The sequence below is a fragment of the Cyclopterus lumpus genome, chromosome 23, assembly GCF_009769545.1.
Source record: "Cyclopterus lumpus isolate fCycLum1 chromosome 23, fCycLum1.pri, whole genome shotgun sequence".
In the NCBI taxonomy this organism is placed as follows: domain Eukaryota; kingdom Metazoa; phylum Chordata; class Actinopteri; order Perciformes; family Cyclopteridae; genus Cyclopterus; species Cyclopterus lumpus.
In genome coordinates, this window is record NC_046988.1 from 3,336,680 (window position 1) to 3,356,763 (window position 20,084).

Sequence of the window (20,084 nt, forward strand, 5' to 3'; positions counted from 1 at the left end):
CATCGATTTATATCATTTCACGTTTATCAAAACACAGAAAAGCGTCACTTCTGCCGTGTTCCTTATTTTGTGGCAAAAGCGGAACTGTAATTGAAATTCCCATTATATATTTGTGTCCGTTCACACCAGACACCAGCCAGTTAAACACCAGTGCAGCGGTCCCCATGCTGGGCCTCACTCCTAAATGAACCGGCTGTGTGTTAGCAGACGCTCGAGACCAGAATCTATAACAACTGGCCTAAACTGTTCCAACACACAGGAAGTGTACCTCGCGCTGTATACAATTAACTGCTATAACTCTGCATATTATATACAGCACATCAGTATCGCCTCCAGTTAAAGCCAGTATACTGTTACTCTTAAGAAACTCTCAAGCCTGCTGCACAGCAGCTGCACTTGAGCTCTATCCCCAAGTGGCTTTTTTCTTTTTTTTCTTTCTTCTTTTTTTTAAAAACATATTTTCACTTTACAGTGTTTAAAAGACACTCCCCGTACATGGTGTAACAGCGCCGTGAGTACCACGGCGCGCCACTGACACTTCCCTCCCTGTCTCGCCCCGCAGAGATCAGGAATGGCAACCTGAAGAGCATCCTGGGCCTCTTCTTCATCCTGTCGCGCTACAAGCAGCAGCAGCAGCAGCAGCAGCAGTACTACCAGTCCCTGGTGGAGCTCAGCCAGCAGAGCAGCAGCACCGCGCCGTCCGCCGGCGGCCACAAGACGCAGGAGATGCAGTCCAGGTACGCCGCGCCCCGCACGGTTGCATTACAGTAGTTTGGGGGCAGATGTAGCCCAGAAGGTCACAAGTTCATGTCATTGGTTTGAATTAGCGGGCCAATTATTTGTTTTAGGATTTCTGCCGGCAGAGAGGTCGACTGATTTATCCCTCTTGGACGCTTAATTAGGTCCAGTTAGAGGTTTTTGTAAACAGGAATTTGTTGGATATGAGTGTCCGTGAAATGAATAACAGCCTTCGTGGAAGATGTTTCTCATTAGGGCTTCTGCTGCATCAGCTCCAGAAGGGTTGACACAGAGGACTGAAGCTGGCTAACGGACAGTAGATGTATTGTTGCTTATTCACTCTTTGGTTAGAAGATTGATATAGCTCTCATATCTGTCTAAGCTACAGCCTGTTAGCTTAGCTTAGCATAAAGACTGTTAACGACTACTCTGAAGGTGACCATATCCACCAGTGGGCGTATTGCATTGTGGGTCGCCTCGATGCCAGTTTTTGACAATGAAGAAGAATGCGTGGAATAGATGAGACAGGAGTTTTTCAATTTTACTTTTTCCACCGGAAATGCAGAAAATCAAAAAATAACTAAATGACTTTAATTTAAGACTTTAAGATGAATAATTGCAGCCCGTGTTGGGTGTAAATATTGTGCATTTATGTGTGTGTTGTTTTATATTCCAATGAAAAGACAAATTCCATTAAATGCAAATCAACAACAAAGTAATCTGGATCTGAAAGGTTTTTAGGTTTGGTCGAGGTGTAAAAGTTGGTGTTTCAATAAAAGGAAATGCGACAAAGTGCAAAAGACGTACACAAAGCTTGTGACTTCAACATCCACCGAATCTCATGTAACCCTCCTCTCATTAATACGTGAAACTTAATATCTTTTTAACCAACTCCTCACAGTTGCACAGGGTAGTGGATGGAAACCAGCATTCGTTTAGCATTTTATTTGTTCGCGATTCTTTCGGTATAAATTTGCAAGACATTTGGATGGAAAGCCGACTCTTGTCCCTGGTTCTCCGCTGCTAAATATATTGAGCACTCTTTTAAAGGGATGCTGAGGTTGGTAGTGGACGTACTATAATATGAAGATGTGCATCGCTGAGTGGAAGTGTTGGTCAGCTCAGCAGTCAAACGCAGTAAAAGCAGAGACGGCCTGACCCCGTGTGATGTAAATAGAAGAGCAGCTAAAGGAAGGCCTGACATGCCACACATGAGCAGCATTCCCCCTGACCGGATTGAGTTGCTGCACGGCCGCTCTGTTTGGCAGTGGTGTGTGTGTGTGGGTGGGGGGCACAGCTGCCTCCCATTCCCACACTGCCCCCCCAACCTACCACAACAGGTGGAGAGCCCCCCCCCCCCCCCCCCCCCCCCGCACACACACACTGGAAGTTGGACGCACACTGCCGCATCAGTCCAGTCTGGAGAGCGTGCCAAGACACCGCAAACACACATCCCGTTAAAGCCGTTACAGAAGTTCTAGAGTCCGATAACAAGTTGGTGGAGAGACACTTGAGGTTTTATTCGATGATAAATGTAAGGACTCTACACCAATAACAAACGGGAGAACACATGAATTCATGGAGGAAAAGACTCCCATTAAGAACAACAATCGCTCTGCCCTCGTTGGCCGTGGCCCCAGTATTATCCCCCCCGGGCTAAGTTAATCACATCTGAATGCTGCAGCCCAAAGCGGAGGTCAAAGGATCAGCCCCTGTCCGTCAACGTTAAAGTGAGCCATTAATCTGTGAGCTTTTGAGGACGTCCACGCCATTCAACCTCTCTCACTGTGCCAGAAGGCACGGGGAGTGAATTCAGGCATTTCCAAGAGCATGAATATCAAGGTTTACAAATCTGTTGCGCTCCTATGATCTCATAACCTGTGTGAATACATATCTGGAGGTATGGTGCCTGAAGAGTGAATCAGAATGATCACTGGTACAGTCAGTCATCACAAACTCAGACATTAAACCAACAGAAGTCTATTTTGAATTCTAGCTTCTGCTTTTCCAAAGCAGAAGGAGATCAAATACTTCACTATGAAATGACGCAGCTTGAATATGATGCAGCGTGTAATCTTGGATTTCAATATTTCACACACTGTAAAGATGATCCGGAACAAGTCGGTAAAGATACTTATTTATTTATGACGATATTTATAAGCGTCAGTAAAGAATATTCGGTTAATGCTGCTCGTCTCACCCGCACGGTGTAGAATCGGGTTCATCTGAAGACTCCCCCGTTTGTCATGTACTGCACAAACTGATGATGTGTCAAGTTTGCTTTCTCTGCAGTTTTCATACTCCAAATCATTTAAAACATGTGTACCGTTCCTTTTGTTCGAGGTCTCGTCTGGCTGGTGTGCAGGGTGCCTCTCCTTTACTCACACTTTTGGAAGTGATGAAATGTAATTAAATGTGTTCATGAAAATCTTTTCTTATTCCAATTGTTCACGGTGATGAATCCCTGCGAGCCCTGAAGATTAAGCATGTCTGAGTAACTTCAGAAACTATCAGATAAGCCAGGAGAATTCAAAATGTTAAGCTTTTTAAATTATCAAAATATCTGCCTCACAGATTCACACAGGCGGAGACACTCACACGCGCTCACACACACACACACACACACACATTTGGCCCACTGCGCATTTACAGTCAGGACGTGGGGGAACTTTCTATAGACACCACCTGCTGTGTGTGTGTGTGTGTGTGTGTGTGTGTGTGTGTGTGTGTGTGTGTGTGTGTGTGTGTGTGTGTGTGTGTGTGTGTGTGTGTGTGTGTGTGTGTGTGTGTGTGTGTGTGTGTGTGTGTGTGTGTGTGTGTGTGTGTGTGTGTGTGTGTGTGTGTGTGTGCGTGCGTTCCGTCCACTGGGGAGTTCCCCCATTGGACGGAACGCGACAGCCCGGAGCCCCGGCAGGTTGTCGGTGCTCTAGAAGGCATGGGGGTCCGGGCCTGGCAGGGCGCAGCGAAACCCTCCCTCTTTAACTCGCCATGTCCCGGGGCGAGCAAGTTGACCCCTTGGTGCGGCGCTCCTCGCGCCTGCCGACTGCCGTGTCCCGTGACAGGAAGAGCCTCTTTCCTTACGGGAGAGCCAACAGCCTGGCCAAGCCCGAATCGTCTCCTAGGTACTGGTCTAGCTTGTGTGCGTGTGTGTTTGTGTGTGTGTGTGTGGGGGGTAACATCAAGGCAACATCTCGGATCTTTCTGGAAAACACCCGGTGATATGAGGAGGATGGATTAGTGCCAGTGGCATCATGAACTGGTAAATAGTTTGGTTCCACTTGTCCTGTTTTATGTATTTGTGTTGAGCTTCTCTGTGATGGGTTGTCAATGCACAGGATATGGATATTTTCTTGATCTTTGTCGTGGCATACTGTCAAAAAAAAAGCCATTGTTGTACTGTTGACACCCTCTTTAAATTTAGTTTGGAAACTATCGGCTTGATACATTTTAGATATGTTTTTGTATTGCAACACTTAATTTTCTAATGCAGGAGTATTCAATTACAATTCAACAAGGTCTAGTTTGAGAGAATTTCCTCATTAAAGGTTTGGAACATCACAATATTGTCTAACATACGCTATGATTTAGTCCCATATATATTGAAGTGGCATAGCAGTTGTATGTAGTCAACAACTGACTGTCATTTCAAATATAGAAAGTTCAATTGGAAATAATTCAACAATACTTCTCATCAGTTTTCAAATTGAACTGGATGAATTATAAATAATGCATACTTTAATAATAAATAAATTATCTCTCATTTCAAGTAAAATAAGGGACGCACGATTCAATTACATAATACAAAGCTTTTGAACAATCTTAAAATAAAGTCTTTAATTCAAAACAATTAATTTCACTGAATTGCCGTGCAGCTTTAAATTCAGTTAATTTAGGGTGAACTGATGTCAACTAATAAAACCATGATATTATATAGCTTGTGTGCAGGGACTTTATTTGTGGTTATTAAACCGCTGGTTTCAGCTCTATTCACATTGTTGAGTAGTGATTGTGTCAGGACTCTGATCATATTGGGCTCTTAGATGGTTTATTTTTCCTTGCCTTCATTTCGGGTTGTGAGTCGATACGTTTGCTCACAAGAGTTGTGCTTTGTCTCCTAGTGGCGCTTCACATCGCCGCTCCCGACGGTCTCTGAACATATGAGACATACCGGTTTAAACTGCCCGTGGGAAGGATGAACGTACAACAGGCTCTGGTCTCACTGTCCACATTCTTCTGTTTGTAGAATGCCAGGTCCTCTTAGTGACCCCGGTTTTTTATGCATCCTGAAAGATGTTCTAGTCTGAAAAATAGTCAAATGGCCTGTTTTAATTTAGATAAGCAAGAAAATAGCAGCCCGCCGCTGTTATAGGTCGGGTTGGAGGGTTTGATTTGGTACAAACCATCTCACTTCGACGACATCAGATGTTTCTTTGCAGCATCATCTTTCCTTTAACCGAACCAAACCTAGGCATATCATTTATTGTCTTGTCAGAGAGTATGACAGGAAACCAAGTTACGCCTGTCAGGAGTACTTGGTGGATGGCTCAAGTGCTTCAGAAACCCTGTTGTGGCCGCGGAGTTCCCACTGAAACGTTAGTTAGAGTGTCTTCATCTGCTGTTCTGTGAGTATCCGCCAGTGAAACTGAATATTTGAGTGGTGTATTGTTACGAGAGGCATGTGTCACGACCGAACTCGGGACCTGAACCCAAATGCACGACTCGAGGCAAAGTTCAACAAAAAAATCACAGTTTATTAAACTGGAAAAAACAAACAGAAAACCAATAAGAACTAAGTAGCAAAATAACAAAACCTGGCAAATAACAGAAACCTAATATGAATAAAGTAGCAAAATATCAAAACCTGGAAAAAAAATGGCAAATGGCCAATGACATGGGTTACGCTGGTTCTCTGGTACAAGGGACAAGACGAACTGGCCCCCGGACAAAGGGAGACACAGACCATAGATACACAGGGTGAGGGCACAGGTGGAAACAATCAGGGGCGAGGCAGCCAATCAGACCAGAGGGGAAACACACAGGGGGAGGAGCAAGTTGCCTGAAATGAGAGGAAAGTTAAGGAAATCACGAGACAACATGGACACAAGACAAAACTGATTAACTTAACAGCGTTTCTTGGACATGACAGCATGTAAATCAAATTATTAGCGTTTGATCGGCCCACTAAAAAGTGGACGGACAGGACCGTGGCTCCACACACCTTCGATTGCCCATAACATTATTGGTTACAATTGTTTGGTACCTGCTGGTAACGTGGGCACACATTCTATTTACTAGTTTTCTCTGGGATGGGATTTCTCCTTAAGACTAGGGATGTTGTGGTTTTACTGTTGGCACCTTAGACAGCCCCCCCCCCCGCCCATTGGACATGGAGGTCGGATGACATCTCATTACCTGCTGTCATCACGTCGGCCTGTAGTGGCTGAGCGCACGCCATTTTGGATCTCAAACCCACCAGTTTGTGTCTGCCCTCAGGGCTGCGTCTACAATCAAGCTGAAACTGATATCGCTCACATTTAATAGAACAGCGAAGGCATCCAATATCGCTGCAGTGTCGTGGACTATTAAACAGAGGTCCTGTTGATGTATGTTGTATTGGATCAAACGTGACAGACAGTAACCCCCCCGCCCCCTCCTGCTTCTCCTCTTCACCTTCACCCCATCCCCTTTCCGCAGTCCTAAATCCTGCCTCTCATGTGTTCTGGTGTCTTTTTCCACATGGAAAGATCTTAAATTCTGTGGTTTGGATGAGCATTCCAGACTGGGGACCTTCATGTTTCACTGCACTTCATAAAGCTGGAGGTGGGGGGGGGGGGTCAGGATTGGCCTTGTGGTGGAAAAATGAACCACTATCATATACAACTGTGGGCTGCCTCTACATGAGCTTCACTTATATTACCTTCTCTCAAACTTCTGCAGCCTTTTTCGCTCTTAACGCACAACCCTTGATATCCCCACTGAATACCCAAAAAATAAATAAAAGGGAAGAGACGGACAGAAACAAAAAAACAAAAGCTTTGCTTCAAGAGGAATGCACAAGTTTACGCTCAACGTAATGCTGAAAAGGCGTTTTCGAGTGTGACGGGCTCCATTAATCTCTGTCCAAGCAGGTCCTGTCTGTGTGCTATGTGCCATTTAGGGTATTTAATAGAGCACAAAAGATACCACTGGGAGATGAAATGTGGTGCAGTTTGTGGGGGGTGGGGGCCTTTGGAAAGCGAAGAAAAACACATTTTGTCGACATACAGCATTAACCAACGCGTCACGTATCACATAGTTAATTAATGACATTGTGCTCGGCGATATAATGGGAAACTAACCTGAACTCGTCTCGCCTCTGTTCTGCTGTCTGCTCCGGAGCTCGTTAGCATGACACCGCGTCATGAAAACTCTGCAAGGTCAATTGGCAATGTACAGTGACTCGTCGCTTTATCACGCTGGGGGGCGGGGGGGGTTAAAGGCGAGGCGTAACTACAGAAAGAATGCGCGTGGGAGAGGGTGTGTGCGCGCATCTGCAGCAGAGGCAGGCGAGACATGTGAATGTGGATGTGCATCACACAGAATAGGAACCCAAAGACACGTTTAAGAGAGTAATTCAAATTGTGCTCAGCTTGTCGTTGTCGTTTTCACTTCAACCTCTCTGGACAAAGCATTGGATCTGTCGCTCGCTCTGTGGGAGCTGATTTGATGTCAGAATAAAGTCATTTTGTTGTACTTCTGCATGAGAGGAAATTTCGTCCAAAATAAAGTCATGGACAGTATTTATACTGTAATCAGAATCTGGTATCATAAAGCATAGGGCCAGCGATTCTTTTGATATACATTTTTCTATTTAATTTCTTTGAATGTCTTCTCCTTGTAATCATTTTCTACTTAAAGCATTATTATGAGTCACTTGTACTGTTGGTTCTCTGGTAATGGTAATGCCTGCTGTTTTATTTATTTATTCACTATGGGTCACAGTGCCAGCAAAATACCAGTTAGGTCTGTTGGCAATTATTCATATTCAGTTTCATGCAAAGTCGAAGAACTGCAAAAGCAAAAGCAGTCAGAGCAGAAAATAAGAGGACTGCAGTGCGTCACTCAACCAAACCAGTATAGGTGGTTTATTGTCCACTTTCACTCACCAACGCCAAACCAGCAGCCCACAATCGCAAAACAGAGGACATGTTGTTCATCGTTGTCAGAGAAGACGGACGTCTAAACGGGGTGCTGGTGTTGGTTGCGTCCTCTGTTGAAGTCATTGTAGAAGACAGCTTTCACATAACTAGGTTAGTTGATGAACTTCTGTGGCTCCGTGACTTCTTCCTCAAAAGGGACTGATTGGAAAACTGTCTCTGGTCAACCTGTGGAAGGTATGAATACAAGTCTGGAATATTTTTTAAATATTTAACAGCCAAGAAGAAATTGCTTGAAGTATTCAAAACTCCTTGAATGGGGACTTTGTTGTGCGCTAGTTATTTGATGCTACGTATATCATGCTAGCTGGCAAGTACAGTCAGCATATTGTTTGTTTCTTTAATGTAGTCTTAAGTTGCGTTACTGTGACCAAACTGTGAATTGTCCTGGTGAGTTTACAACATCCACTGCCACAGTCTTTGTTATTAACTGTTTTCCTCTAATCATTGTTAGTATTTTCAATATAGTTACAATGTTTCATACTTTTGAAAAAAACAAAATGAGTCTGTTAAGCTAACAATGTTAGCGCCCGTTAGCTAAGCCTGCCTGCCACAACACTGCCTGCCACATAATATGTTGGTTACATTTTGTCTTTTCTTCTAAGTTTGTGAGTTTTTCTTTGCGTAATTTCATTGTAAAAAAATTAATAGTTTTCTTTGTTTAGAATGAGTTACAGAAAATAACAGAAAAGACCACTTGTTTTAATGCTATCGTTAGCTAGCTAGCTGAGGTGCAGTTAGTCCAAATGTCCATGGAGAACCTTTCTTTCCTCTTTGGCAGAAATTAAAAGGATTTTATTGCTTTTTAATAAAGCCAGCCACAAACAATATGTTAATATATGAGACATTTAAGCTTGTAAAAAAACAGAAGAAGTTATGAGTGATAGAGGGCTCTGAATGGAGGCTCTGTTCACTCCGTTTATGACAACAAGTGAGAAATACTCACGTGGTTTGCGAGTCACACTGTTCGCATGGGACACTACACTCAGAACATTCACACACAAGAATAAGCAGCAGCCTCGCCACCTGGCCTTCCACTTTACATTGTTTACAGGGTGTAGGCATGATGATTAAAGGCATCTCTTTGTTCATAAAGCACTCCACAAGTAGCTTAACTACTTCCTGTCAAACACAAACGGAGGGGTAGCTCGCCTTAATTTCCCGTCTCCGTGAATGACTAACAGTGAGTGTTGGGTTGTAAACTGTGACTGGTGGCGTGGGCATTTCCTTTCGCCTATGCCTCGTGCGTTGTGAGTCTTGGTTTTTTTTCCTTCAAACGAGGCCGGCGCAAGTTTGTCTTGATTGTCAAAGTCTCTCGAGCTGTCAGCGGCCCTATAAATGGCTTGAGAGATGTTGTTGGCTTAGTCATGTAGTAGTCATGTGCGTGGTAATAAACATATGTGAGCCATCATGTGCAAACAATAACAAATAAAATGTGCTCTGGCATGCTACAGTACAGCATTCTTCTTTTCTCTCCCCGGTTATCTCCTCTGCTTCTATCTGAACGACTCCTCTCAGGCACAGTATTACATTAAGGCATGGATTAAGAAAATTACAGCAATACGCTGGTCTCATTCCACCTCTAACTGTGTTAACAGTCCCTCTGTCATCTGCTCTCTCTTCAGTCTCACAGCGCGATATGCAAGTCCTCCGGGCCACAGTGGACTAGGGTCCCCACAGAAGAAAAACACAAGGTAAATATGGCAGAAAATCAGTGTACCTCTTTTTATTTAATGGATTCTTTGTTGTCTGGGTTTTCAAGTGCTTTTTGCATTACATGTATACCCTCACAGTTTTGTTTTTTTAAATACTTATTTTTTGCTTAATACTTTTGTGATATTGTGTTACCACTTCAGGGAGGTCACAGGTCAGGGTCAGCTACAGAGCAGCTGCTAGTTGTTTGTGTTTTGCTCAAGGATCCTGCAGCAGGGCGTAGACGGGCCTCATGGCAGCTTGCAACAGTGCCTCACAGTGAAACGCAGGCTGCATATTCATTATCACACTCTCTGTTTTCACAGGTAATTCGGTGTAATTAAGTGCGCCCAATTTGGCGAATGTGTAATTGTATGTAGGTGCTAGTACATCATGTTCCTCCAAACCAAGTCTGTCTGAGTATTCTGCAAGTCAGTAAGTTGAATGGATGACAAAATGTCATTTGAAATGACTCGCACCAAAACTAGGACCAACCTCACGAGAAAAAAGAAACATTCACCTTCAGACGTCACACACAAAAAAAGAAAATCCAGGATCCCTGCAAAATGTAGTTGACTTGCACTTAATCTCAGTCCTCAGTCCAGTGCTTTTACTACTTGAGAAGTCCTGTTCTGTGTGCTGTGTCCTTGGGGAATACCCCTTACACATCTTGGCAGAAGAAGCTGCTGCTGAATAAGCCACCAGACATTATAATGACACTCTTTGTGTTGCCAGGCTTTAGGCTGCAGCCAGCAGTCAGGGAACCACAGGCTTCAGCTACTATCAAGCTACTGTCACACACACACACACACACACAGGGCCACTGACCTACCTGTCATCAAGTTAACACAAGCATTGTGGCCCTCACACATGTGAGACACACACATCCTGTATGTACACACCCCAGTCCAGTTGTCTGATGCTCGCAGTGGCGCAGTGGGAAACGGCGTGTTGGCAAATAATTTCTCTCCAGTCGCCACTGAGGAATGGCAAACATGCTGTAGCCAGCAGCTCCAGCCCTATGGGTGGTAATCGGCCCTCTCACATCACCGACAACAAACCTCAATGCTGCTGCTTTGCAGAAACAGCTCTTTCGTTCTCGCACAGATATGAATATACACACACACACACACACACACAACACAATGGTGATATTGTAACCATTGCCTCATTCGTACAAGCGTGATTACCACTTTGAATTGTTGTTTTATGAGCTACATCAGCCATTGATTTCCATTCACATGTCCAAACACTGTAATCTATCAGAGTCTGCAGTTATTTTTGTCGATGAGTCAAGAGTCTGCTCACTGATTTTAATTAAATACAGAATTTAGCACAAATCAATGGCGTCCTGTATCAGTAAAAAATATGGATTCAAACTAGAGACTTTCTTGTAATGGGATCACACTAGCAACGCCAAATTGGGCCCCGGTTTCTGAACTCCACCTTCAATATTAACTACATTCCTGTAAAAGTAGCATCTTGCACAGTTTGGGATGCTATCGCGATGACAACATCTGAAAATGAAATACTAATAAGAAATGGATGTCAAATATATATTGTGTTTATTATTCTACATGGGCTAAAATACTGATATGGTCCTTAAACTTCACCGTCTTTGCAGCAGGGGGTGATGTTGAACAGCGTGTGCTACCTTTCGACCATGTTAATGAGCCTGAGTTGGCTTTGGCCTGAAGGTAGCGTGAACTCCAGACGGGCTGGACCCGCTAACCTGCACTCAGGTGAAGAATCACCGGCAGAACCCTTGCAGCTGGAGAAACTAATAGTCAGCGCTTTCACCTCTGCAAGAACTGCTGTGGGTAGCCAGAGACTGACAGGCCCATTAATGTGTTGGTCCCTTCTGTCCAGAAACAGAATCATTGTCACATTTTTCATTCCTCCAGCTCCAGTTTGCTGATGCATTATCAAACATGTATTTTGGAAGATGAAAGAATCTTGTGATAAAAGGGACTTCCTTCTGATTTCCATCTGAATTGCTTCAATCTCAACCTCATTTCCCTACTGTTTATCTCTCATTTTCTCTTACAGCTAGACTATATTTTAGTCTCTCTGTATGCATCCATTTCCCTCTCACTTCCATTCTCTCAACTCTCTCCTTTGTTCTTTTTCATGTCTTGTTTGTTTTTTTGTTTTTCATCTCTTAATTATTTTGGTCTCTCACTCTTCTGTTCTTCTTGTTGCTTGTACCTGTGTGAGCTAAAGGCCCTGTAGCTACTGTGTGTGTGTGTGTGTGTGTGTGTGTGTGTGTGTGTGTGTGTGTGTGTGTGTGTGTGTGTGTGTGTGTGTGCGTGTGTGTGTGTGTGCGTGTGTGCGTGTGTGCGTGTGTGTGTGTGTTTGTTTGTTTGTTTAGGGGTGGTGTAGGTGCTTTTAGTTTTGCTTTGTTGTGAGATACTTTCTACTCTCTCTCTCTCTCTTTATTATGGGGCTGCTGCTGTACCAGTCCATCTGTTGGACCACCTCTGCAGCTCAGTACAAGCCTGTGATCTCAGACCTGGATCAGCATCTCTAAACAGAATCACGTCTGCTTGTGTTGTCAAAGGCGGATCTTTTCAGGATCTAACGAATTCAGAGGAACTGAATGTCGGCACATTTGCTGCTTCTCGATGTCAGTTTTTTGGGGGTTTTTTGCACTTGAGCTAATTTTATTTTTGCACAACCGCCTGGTTTAAAACAAAGTTTTCATTGTTCAGCACATGGACTGACTTATGAGGCAGCTTTGCTCCGACGACACGCCTTGCAGCTCACTTAGACGCTGAGCCGTGCTCTTTCCTTTCAAGGGAGACACCCAAAGTTTCTCCATCTGCGTTTCTCGTTGCATCAGAAACATGCACGGGATGGCTAGTCTGATGCGCCCGTTGTTAGCATTAGCATTGCCAGGTGATGAATGCTTTTTATCCAGTGGCCCCTCTGTGGCCTCTCAGTTGCAGGTTGTCCTGCAGTCACAGGGGGACAAACTAGAGATGATCCGACCGGCTCCTGTAGTGTGTTCGATAGATAGTGTGGAAGAAAAAGCAGCAACCTCCAGATTAATTTCATCATAGCTCCTTGTATTTACCAAAGGCATAAAGCAGCCCCTCAGGGAGATATTTCTTAATAATCATGTTTTTAATCAATGCTCCATGTCAATTTTTGTCTTGTTTTAGTTGTATTATGTGAAGACTTTAAAGGCAAAATGGAACATATTTCATAGGTTTTCCTTTTTCCCTCCGCTTTTCAACCGCTTCAGGATTCCACCCTTTAAAAATAATTTCCCCTCCGACATCTCGGCTCCATCTGCGATAGACGCGAGTGACATATTCTGCGTAGCAAATCAATTATCTTTGTTAAAGGACATCACGGCAGCCTTCATGCAGCGAGGCAGAAAGACACCCAAGTTGTTAGAATCTATTCACGGTTTTTTACTTATTTCTTTCAAAGACCAGGCTATGAATGGAAACACCCACGGCCGCTCTGATGCGTGCAAAGTCGTCACTCAATGCCCTTTTCTTTTCAGCATTACCATCATTTACTCCCACCCTGTCAGCTGGGAGACCTTGTTCTCCTCTTTCTTTCTCTTGTCAGACATATTTTTGATTGGATTGAACTTGGCCTGCAGTCTCGTCACAACGTGCAAACAAGCAATCTAAAAAGATATATTATGGTATGGACTACTCAACTGTGAGGTAAAAAGCAGCCTTTGAAATCAGTTCATAAAAATCACATCAAACCATAAAGATCGTGTCAGGTAGAAATACATTTTAAATTGCCATAAATCTTGTTCCGATCCGTGTGCCGGATGCCAGATCTGTTTTTGGAATTACTTGCCAACAAATGGCTCAAGGCGTCGGCCATAAAACAATGCAATGTAAAGGTAGTGTACAACAGCAACAGGTTTTTGATGAGTTGATTCTCTTAGCGCCTCCCGGGAGTCGAGAAAACCCTCCAGCTGCGGCAAGCTTTGACTGTTGAGAGAGAAAGAGTGTGTCTGTGTGTAAGAGGGAAGAGAGGCTGACTGAAAACACAGACCTCCTCACTCGCAGCCTGCTTTCAGTGTCAGTAGAGGTACAGCAACGAATAGTGACTCCATGTGAAGGGGGGGCGGAAGGCCGTCATATGTCGCTCGCTGTCTTCACGCCTCCTTCTTGCTCCGCCCACGAGGGAACACACAATGTCGTACAGCAGTCTCTTGATCTCCCTCCATCTTATGCGTTGAGCCCAGGGTCAGTAATCATGACACGACGGGGAGGAACTTTCTCACTGTACGTGTTTATTGAGTCTCTTTGAGTTCCGGGTGAGACTTGTTTCCCAGCGTCTCTCACCATCCACGGTTCCAATTTATAGGAGGGGTTACAAGTTTTAAACGCAAGAGAAAATGCACCTTTATTTATTCAAATCCCATGACAACAATAATACTAATATTGTCCCGTAGACATATTTGTGCCCCCAGAAGAGCTCTGCTTCGAACTCCCAATATGTCAACTTAACATCCGAACCTCTCTTTTGCAGGTTGCCAGGCCCCTCCAGAGCACCTGCTGCAGGCAGCGGGGCCTCCAGGAGCCCGGGCTCGTCCAACCTCAACCGCCGCAGCCAGAGCTTCAACAGCATCGACAAGAGCAAGCCTCTGCAGTATGCCAGCGGCAACGACCGAGGTGAGAGCGACTGGTCGTGTCACAAAGATACTCTCACATTCTCCATCCCGGCCACTTGGTGGCACCACTGGCTCAAGCAGACCGGGCTGCAGAGAAGTCCTCACCAGTCTGCTGAATCATCCCCACTTCTTTATTCCAAGGCACATTTTCCCAGCATTGCGAGAGCCCTTTGAGGGACGACCGAAAGGGGCGAATTCAGACAGCTGCTCTGCTGAGCGCGGCGAAGCTAATCAGAGTGATTATGCTTTCGAGAGAAGGGTCTCACAGTGGAGCTGGAGTGCGTGGCAGTTTATTTACCACCAAACTAATTATTCATAAATACATAGTTGCCTTTACAGCCTCTTTATGTTAAACAGTAAATAAGCTGCTTGCAATGCTTTAACTACATTGAGATTGGCTCACTAACTGTATTTATAATAGCTGTAAGATGTTATTGTGGCTCATTCATGAGATTTATCATGACTCATTGGCTCATCGAGTGGTGATGAATATAATCGATCACAGTCATTTGAATAATTAAAACCAGTCCCGGCGGGTTTCTGACATCATAATAACAAACCTTTTGCTTTGGCTCGAAATGTATGGAATCATAAAATGTTTTCCAACTGGTGAGCTCAGTGAAGGATTCAGCGTAGTCGAGAGAGGATCGGCAGCAGAAGATGGTGGAGGAGGAGAGACAACAACAAAAAACATTTCTATTTGATTCCTTCAAATCCCAAAATTCGACGCAGGGTGTGCGATTTCTGTCTAGAACGTCAAACTCGTCGACGAGAGGAAGATGGAGGGGCATGGTGAGAGATGATGGAAGGTCAGAGGTCGGACAGCGAGCACATGCTCAAGTGTTTAAGGCTGAAAAGAGAGTGTAGAGAAAGCAGAGATAATTAAGGAACTGACCGTAATAGTCTCATGCTGTCATTTAAAAAGCAATCATTTGATGAATGATTCAGTCGATCGGTTTCTTTTTACTCTTTTTTTATTCTCTCAGTGCAGTGGAGTCCTGCCACAAGACAAATGCCAGGCGTTTGAGCTCCACTGCAGGGGAGATATGAAACAGTGTTTTTCTTTTGTTTTGTTTTTTAAAGTATGGGAAGAAACGTAAAAGGCAAAAAAAGACAAATCAATGGCAATGCCGACAGAACCTTCTGGGCAGAAGCAGTCAAGTGTATTTGTTTCTCTCACAGATAGTTGCATTTGCCGGCGTCATGTTTATCTTTAGTTATATATCCTATGTTTCTTTCACTTAGTTTTTGTTTTTTTAAATATACAAATACATTATTTAGATATGACCAGATTTGTTGCAGGCATGGTGATCTCATATTTGCCAATGTCAATAATAAAAAAACTAATAACTCCAGTTTTAGAATGAAGTTGGTCCAAATGCAATTATACTGTCTATATTTTCTTAGGGCCTACTGGGCCTATTCATTTCCATATGGTTGTTATGCTCATCTTATCAGCTGTTAATTTGACTCAGTGGTGTTTAAATAGAGATACAATCATATATTTTATTAGTCAATTTGCTTAGATAAGTGGTTATGATGTTATGTTGTTTTATGTGTTTTGGCAGCTAAACACCAACACATGAGGAGTGGATGGCTGTGGAAAGCACTTCTGGTATGAAAATACACCGATGAGGATGGTAGCTTTGTGTTACACCCCTAACAGGGACTGATCGGCCAGAGGGCTACGGGGTGAAAGTCATATTTGTGTTGACTTGTGTCAATAACTTTAATTAGCTTTTTATGTAAGGCATGTCTGGCCTCACGGGGGATGAAGTGATGGACTTCTCTTCACACACAGTGTCGCTCTGACCAGACAGAACTAGAGCTCAAAGGGCACCAAGAGCGATGCGTCACCTTTGTTGCCGTGCAACTATTTAATTAACTTCACCCGACTAAATTGAGGCTTCAAAAGGGCACGAGTGTGATATTGGACAAAAGAAAGTCGGTGATTGGCCTGCTGCTCGTTCAGCATCAGGATGGGGAGGCCATTTTGAAACGTGGCGTAGGTGGAGAAGCTGCTGACGTCCTCTAGCGATGACGCCTTATCTGACGGTAATGTCATAGCAGCTGTACTCGAGTGTTCAACTCAGAGTCATATACAACTGCAGCCAGAACAAGAGCAGCAGAGGTTGGAAGAGGTACACATGTCACTGCTGCATACCTTGCAGCAGGTGTCCACTGATTTCCATGCGTGTGTGTGTGTGAGCGAGTTAGTGTGTGCGTGTGTGCGTGTGTGTGTGTGTGTGTGTGTGTGTGTGTGTGTGTGTGTGTGTGTGTGTGTGTGTGTGTGTGTGTCTTTCCAAACATGGGTAATATCACTTGAATCCAGGCGTTCAATTTGGTGAGCAGACAAGGAGAAATGACATTTCATTCCTCGGACGCTGAGGCAAAAAAAAAACAAAAAGGGGAGTCTGTTGCCATAGCAACGACGAGTCACTGCACAGTGAAAAGTGTGGCGCTGCGAAGCAGCCTCCAGGGTGGGGATGGAGGAAGCGAGGAGGTGGGGGGATCTGTAAAGATGGAGTTAATTGGCTGGACACACAAACAGAGACACGCATACACAAACTCAGAATCACGTAAATGCTTGTAAGCCCCTTCCGTTCACTTTTAAAAGCTGCCTCGAGGGCTACTCTCTACAGATGAAGGGTAACAGAGAGGACACAGACAAGCACAGAAACACAAGCATGGATGCTCTCTCATCCATGTTTATCAGCTGACTGTCTAGACACACACAGAAAGACATGCACAATAAGGGTGTCTTGTCATCCATCACATCAGCACATTTGGTCAGGATTTCTTTTTTTTGAAGTACATTACGTCAGAGGTGTAACTTAATGTTAAGTAAGTTAACTTCCGTACGCAACTTAAAAGACCCAGACAGCGGCCTGCTGGGTGAAGGTCCTGTGTTTGTTCGACCCGTCCATCCACGCAGTTGCTCTGAACGTCTCATATTGATGCTGATAGGCTAACATTGGAGCAAGCTGAAAGCCCGGTGCGTCGGTATCAAGACGCGTATTTAACAACCTGGGGATTGAGACCAGGCTGTGAGAATCTAATGGTTCAAATCTAGTCCAGTTATACCTCTGCTGGTCTGAGATCAGAACCTTCTGTGTTCCGACTCATCCCACCTTTCTAACCTGCAAACTCATTACAGGAAAGCAGGAGAGTGTCTGCCAGAACATTGCACTCTGAGATCTGCACAAACTATGTTCTCATCCAGGCAAGAGGACGTTCTGCTATTGTACTAAATACACTTACACACAACTCAACACTGTCAGACAAGCCATATGCAATCTTTTGTGCATTGCCGAATATTAAAAACCGTGCATGCTCAGATGTAAACACAAGCACTCACATGTCCACACGCACACAAATATGACACAAACACCTACTATATAGAATCAATCTTCAGAATTATAAGAAGATGATAAGTGTTATTGGCCACATTTGTGTTTTTGAGATGACAAGTTCTCCAGCCCAAGTTTAAATACAGCCAACTGTCCAGATAACTAAAATAAAGTTAAGATTTTCAAATGAAGGTTAAATGAACGTCTGACGTCTTATGTTATTGCAACATCCCCCTAAATAAACGAAAGGAAAATAGATTGTGTTGTTGTTGTGGCAGTTCTGATTTCTACAGGTGTGTGCCTCCCTTTGTGTGCGGCAAGCTGGGGAGCAAACATTAGTACAGTAGTACAATAATAACAGTGTAGCCTAATCTTTATCTGCAACTGTGCAGAAATATTGTGTTTGAACAGAATGAGTGGACATGCAAAATAAAAGCGATCTGCATCATTAATATTTAGATTCCTAATGTCAACTGGAGCAAATGTTGGGCTCAAAACCAGCGCTGGTGCTGTGCATGTACGCGCAGCGTGTTTCAGTCAGTTGGTGTGTTGATGCTTCGCTTGCATACCTGATGACCAGTAAGTTTTAGTACCCAGCTGCTTTCGTTGGCTTGTTTCCTGAAATGATGTCAGCAAGTTATTCATGAGCAGCAGTAGTTTTACGCCTGTTGATTGACCGCAGGCCTTAAAATACAGCATACAAATCTTAATGCATTCATTAAAAAAAATACTAGAACCAGAGGTTTCGCAGATATTGCTGTGAATTATTTCTCCTGGAATCCTAATGAGTGTATATGGTGGAAAAAATAAACAGAAAGCATTTTGAATGACGACATATGAAAAAGCAGTGTTTAGTGTTGGCGCGCTACACATTTCCAGCGTAAAGAAGAGCCTCTGGCAGAGTCTAACACACCCGGGTCTTACACAGGGCACTGGGGCGTTTTCAGGCATGTTTTAAGGTTTTACAGAATGTCTTCGGACTTGTAAGCCGGTTAAAGTCTCTCAGCCACAGCGGAAACTGAACCCCCCTCCCCTCTGCCTGCCTGAAGGGGCTTTAAACTGCAGACTGGGGGTGACTCACAGCCAGCTGAACCCCGCTCCCTGTGCTGACTGACAGCCAGCCAGACATCCACTCTGTCTAATGGCGCATAGCTTCATGCTGTCACTCCGTCGTCTTCATTCCCGCCACAGCTTTAATTCTGCCTTTCCTCCTTCTTTTCTTTTCGTCTCTTTCCCTCTGAAGTGGCCTCAAACTCTGATTTCTGTTCGTGCCTGCCTGTCTCCTGTTGCGTCCATCCCTTTCAAATATCAAATATATACTTATCTGTCTGGTGCTGCTGGATCCTCAATGTGTGTAAGAGAGGGGGAGAGTGCTGACAGTCGGGTGTCAACCAGCCAGGAATGATGGTGTGTGTGTGTGTGTGTGTGTGTGTGTGTGTGTGTGTGTGTGTGTGTGTGTGTGTGTGTGTGTGTGTGTGTGTGTGTGTGTGTGTGTGTGTGTGTGTGTGTGTGTGTGTGTGTGTGTGTGTGTGTGTGTGTGTGTGTGTGTGTGTGTGTGTGTGTGTGTGTGTGTGTGTGTGTAAAGGTCAATGCTCAAAACGTTTATTAAACACGGATGACAGATGTTTATGTGCGGATCAATGTGTGGGATTTGGCTCTGTGTGTTGTATTTTTCGAGCACCACTGAACTGTAAATCTGTTAGATGTAAACACCTTCGTAATGTATCGTTGCTCCACTTTCGGGCCTGTAATGGCAATAAGAAAGTGTTCAGTTATGAAAGAATATTTCTGGAGATGATTTGTAGAAATATGATAAAAAGGCCCAAAAATGTTGCTAGATGATTAATATTTGATGATTCTTTGTGACTTTGGCATACTTTTCGTAATACACACGTATCACATTGTCCTGAATTTTGCTGCCACTGAATTCAGCGTTTCTCATCAAAACAGTGCTCCATGTTGCTACTCGAGGTAAAGAAAAGAGTCCCCAGGGTCCCCTTAAATGGCAAAACTAACTGGAAATGTAGCGAATGTAAATGGTTAACGTGGATGACACAATGACCCATTATTTCCAGCGGTATTTCATGGCTTTTGGTTTTGAAGTCTCACGAGAAGCGAGGGCTTTCTTCCAGAGCTGCCATTTTCTACCAGCGTTGAACAATCATACAGGGAGAAATCCCCGGATCAGAGGCAGGCATCAGTTGTTCTACACCCACTGCCTCCTCAATATGGAGACATTTTGGAGTTGAGCTCTAAGTGCCCACTTTTGTTTTCTACCTACATACTTTCTAAACCCAGAATTCTAGGAAAGGGAAAAATTCTCCAACATAAAACGTAGTTAGATTGAAAACGCTGGATTCAAAAATACCTCCTCAAACTCTGAGTACTGTCATCTTAGACTGATGATATTGAACATTAAATCTGGGTGCATGGCGTCCTCTCAGAAGAAAATTCACGAAG

General features: G+C 44.0%; 1 protein-coding gene across 1 annotated transcript in view; it reads left to right on the forward strand.

Annotated features, from left to right (window-relative positions):
* nav3 (neuron navigator 3) overlaps positions 1 to 20,084 on the forward strand; it is a 157,167-nt gene that overhangs the window by 70,074 nt on the left and 67,009 nt on the right. Inside the window, exons 5-7 of the mRNA XM_034526728.1 lie at positions 563 to 737; positions 9,560 to 9,628; positions 14,133 to 14,275. Of these exons, the coding sequence (XP_034382619.1) occupies positions 563 to 737; positions 9,560 to 9,628; positions 14,133 to 14,275 (387 nt within the window). The remainder of the gene's footprint in view (positions 1 to 562; positions 738 to 9,559; positions 9,629 to 14,132; positions 14,276 to 20,084) is intronic.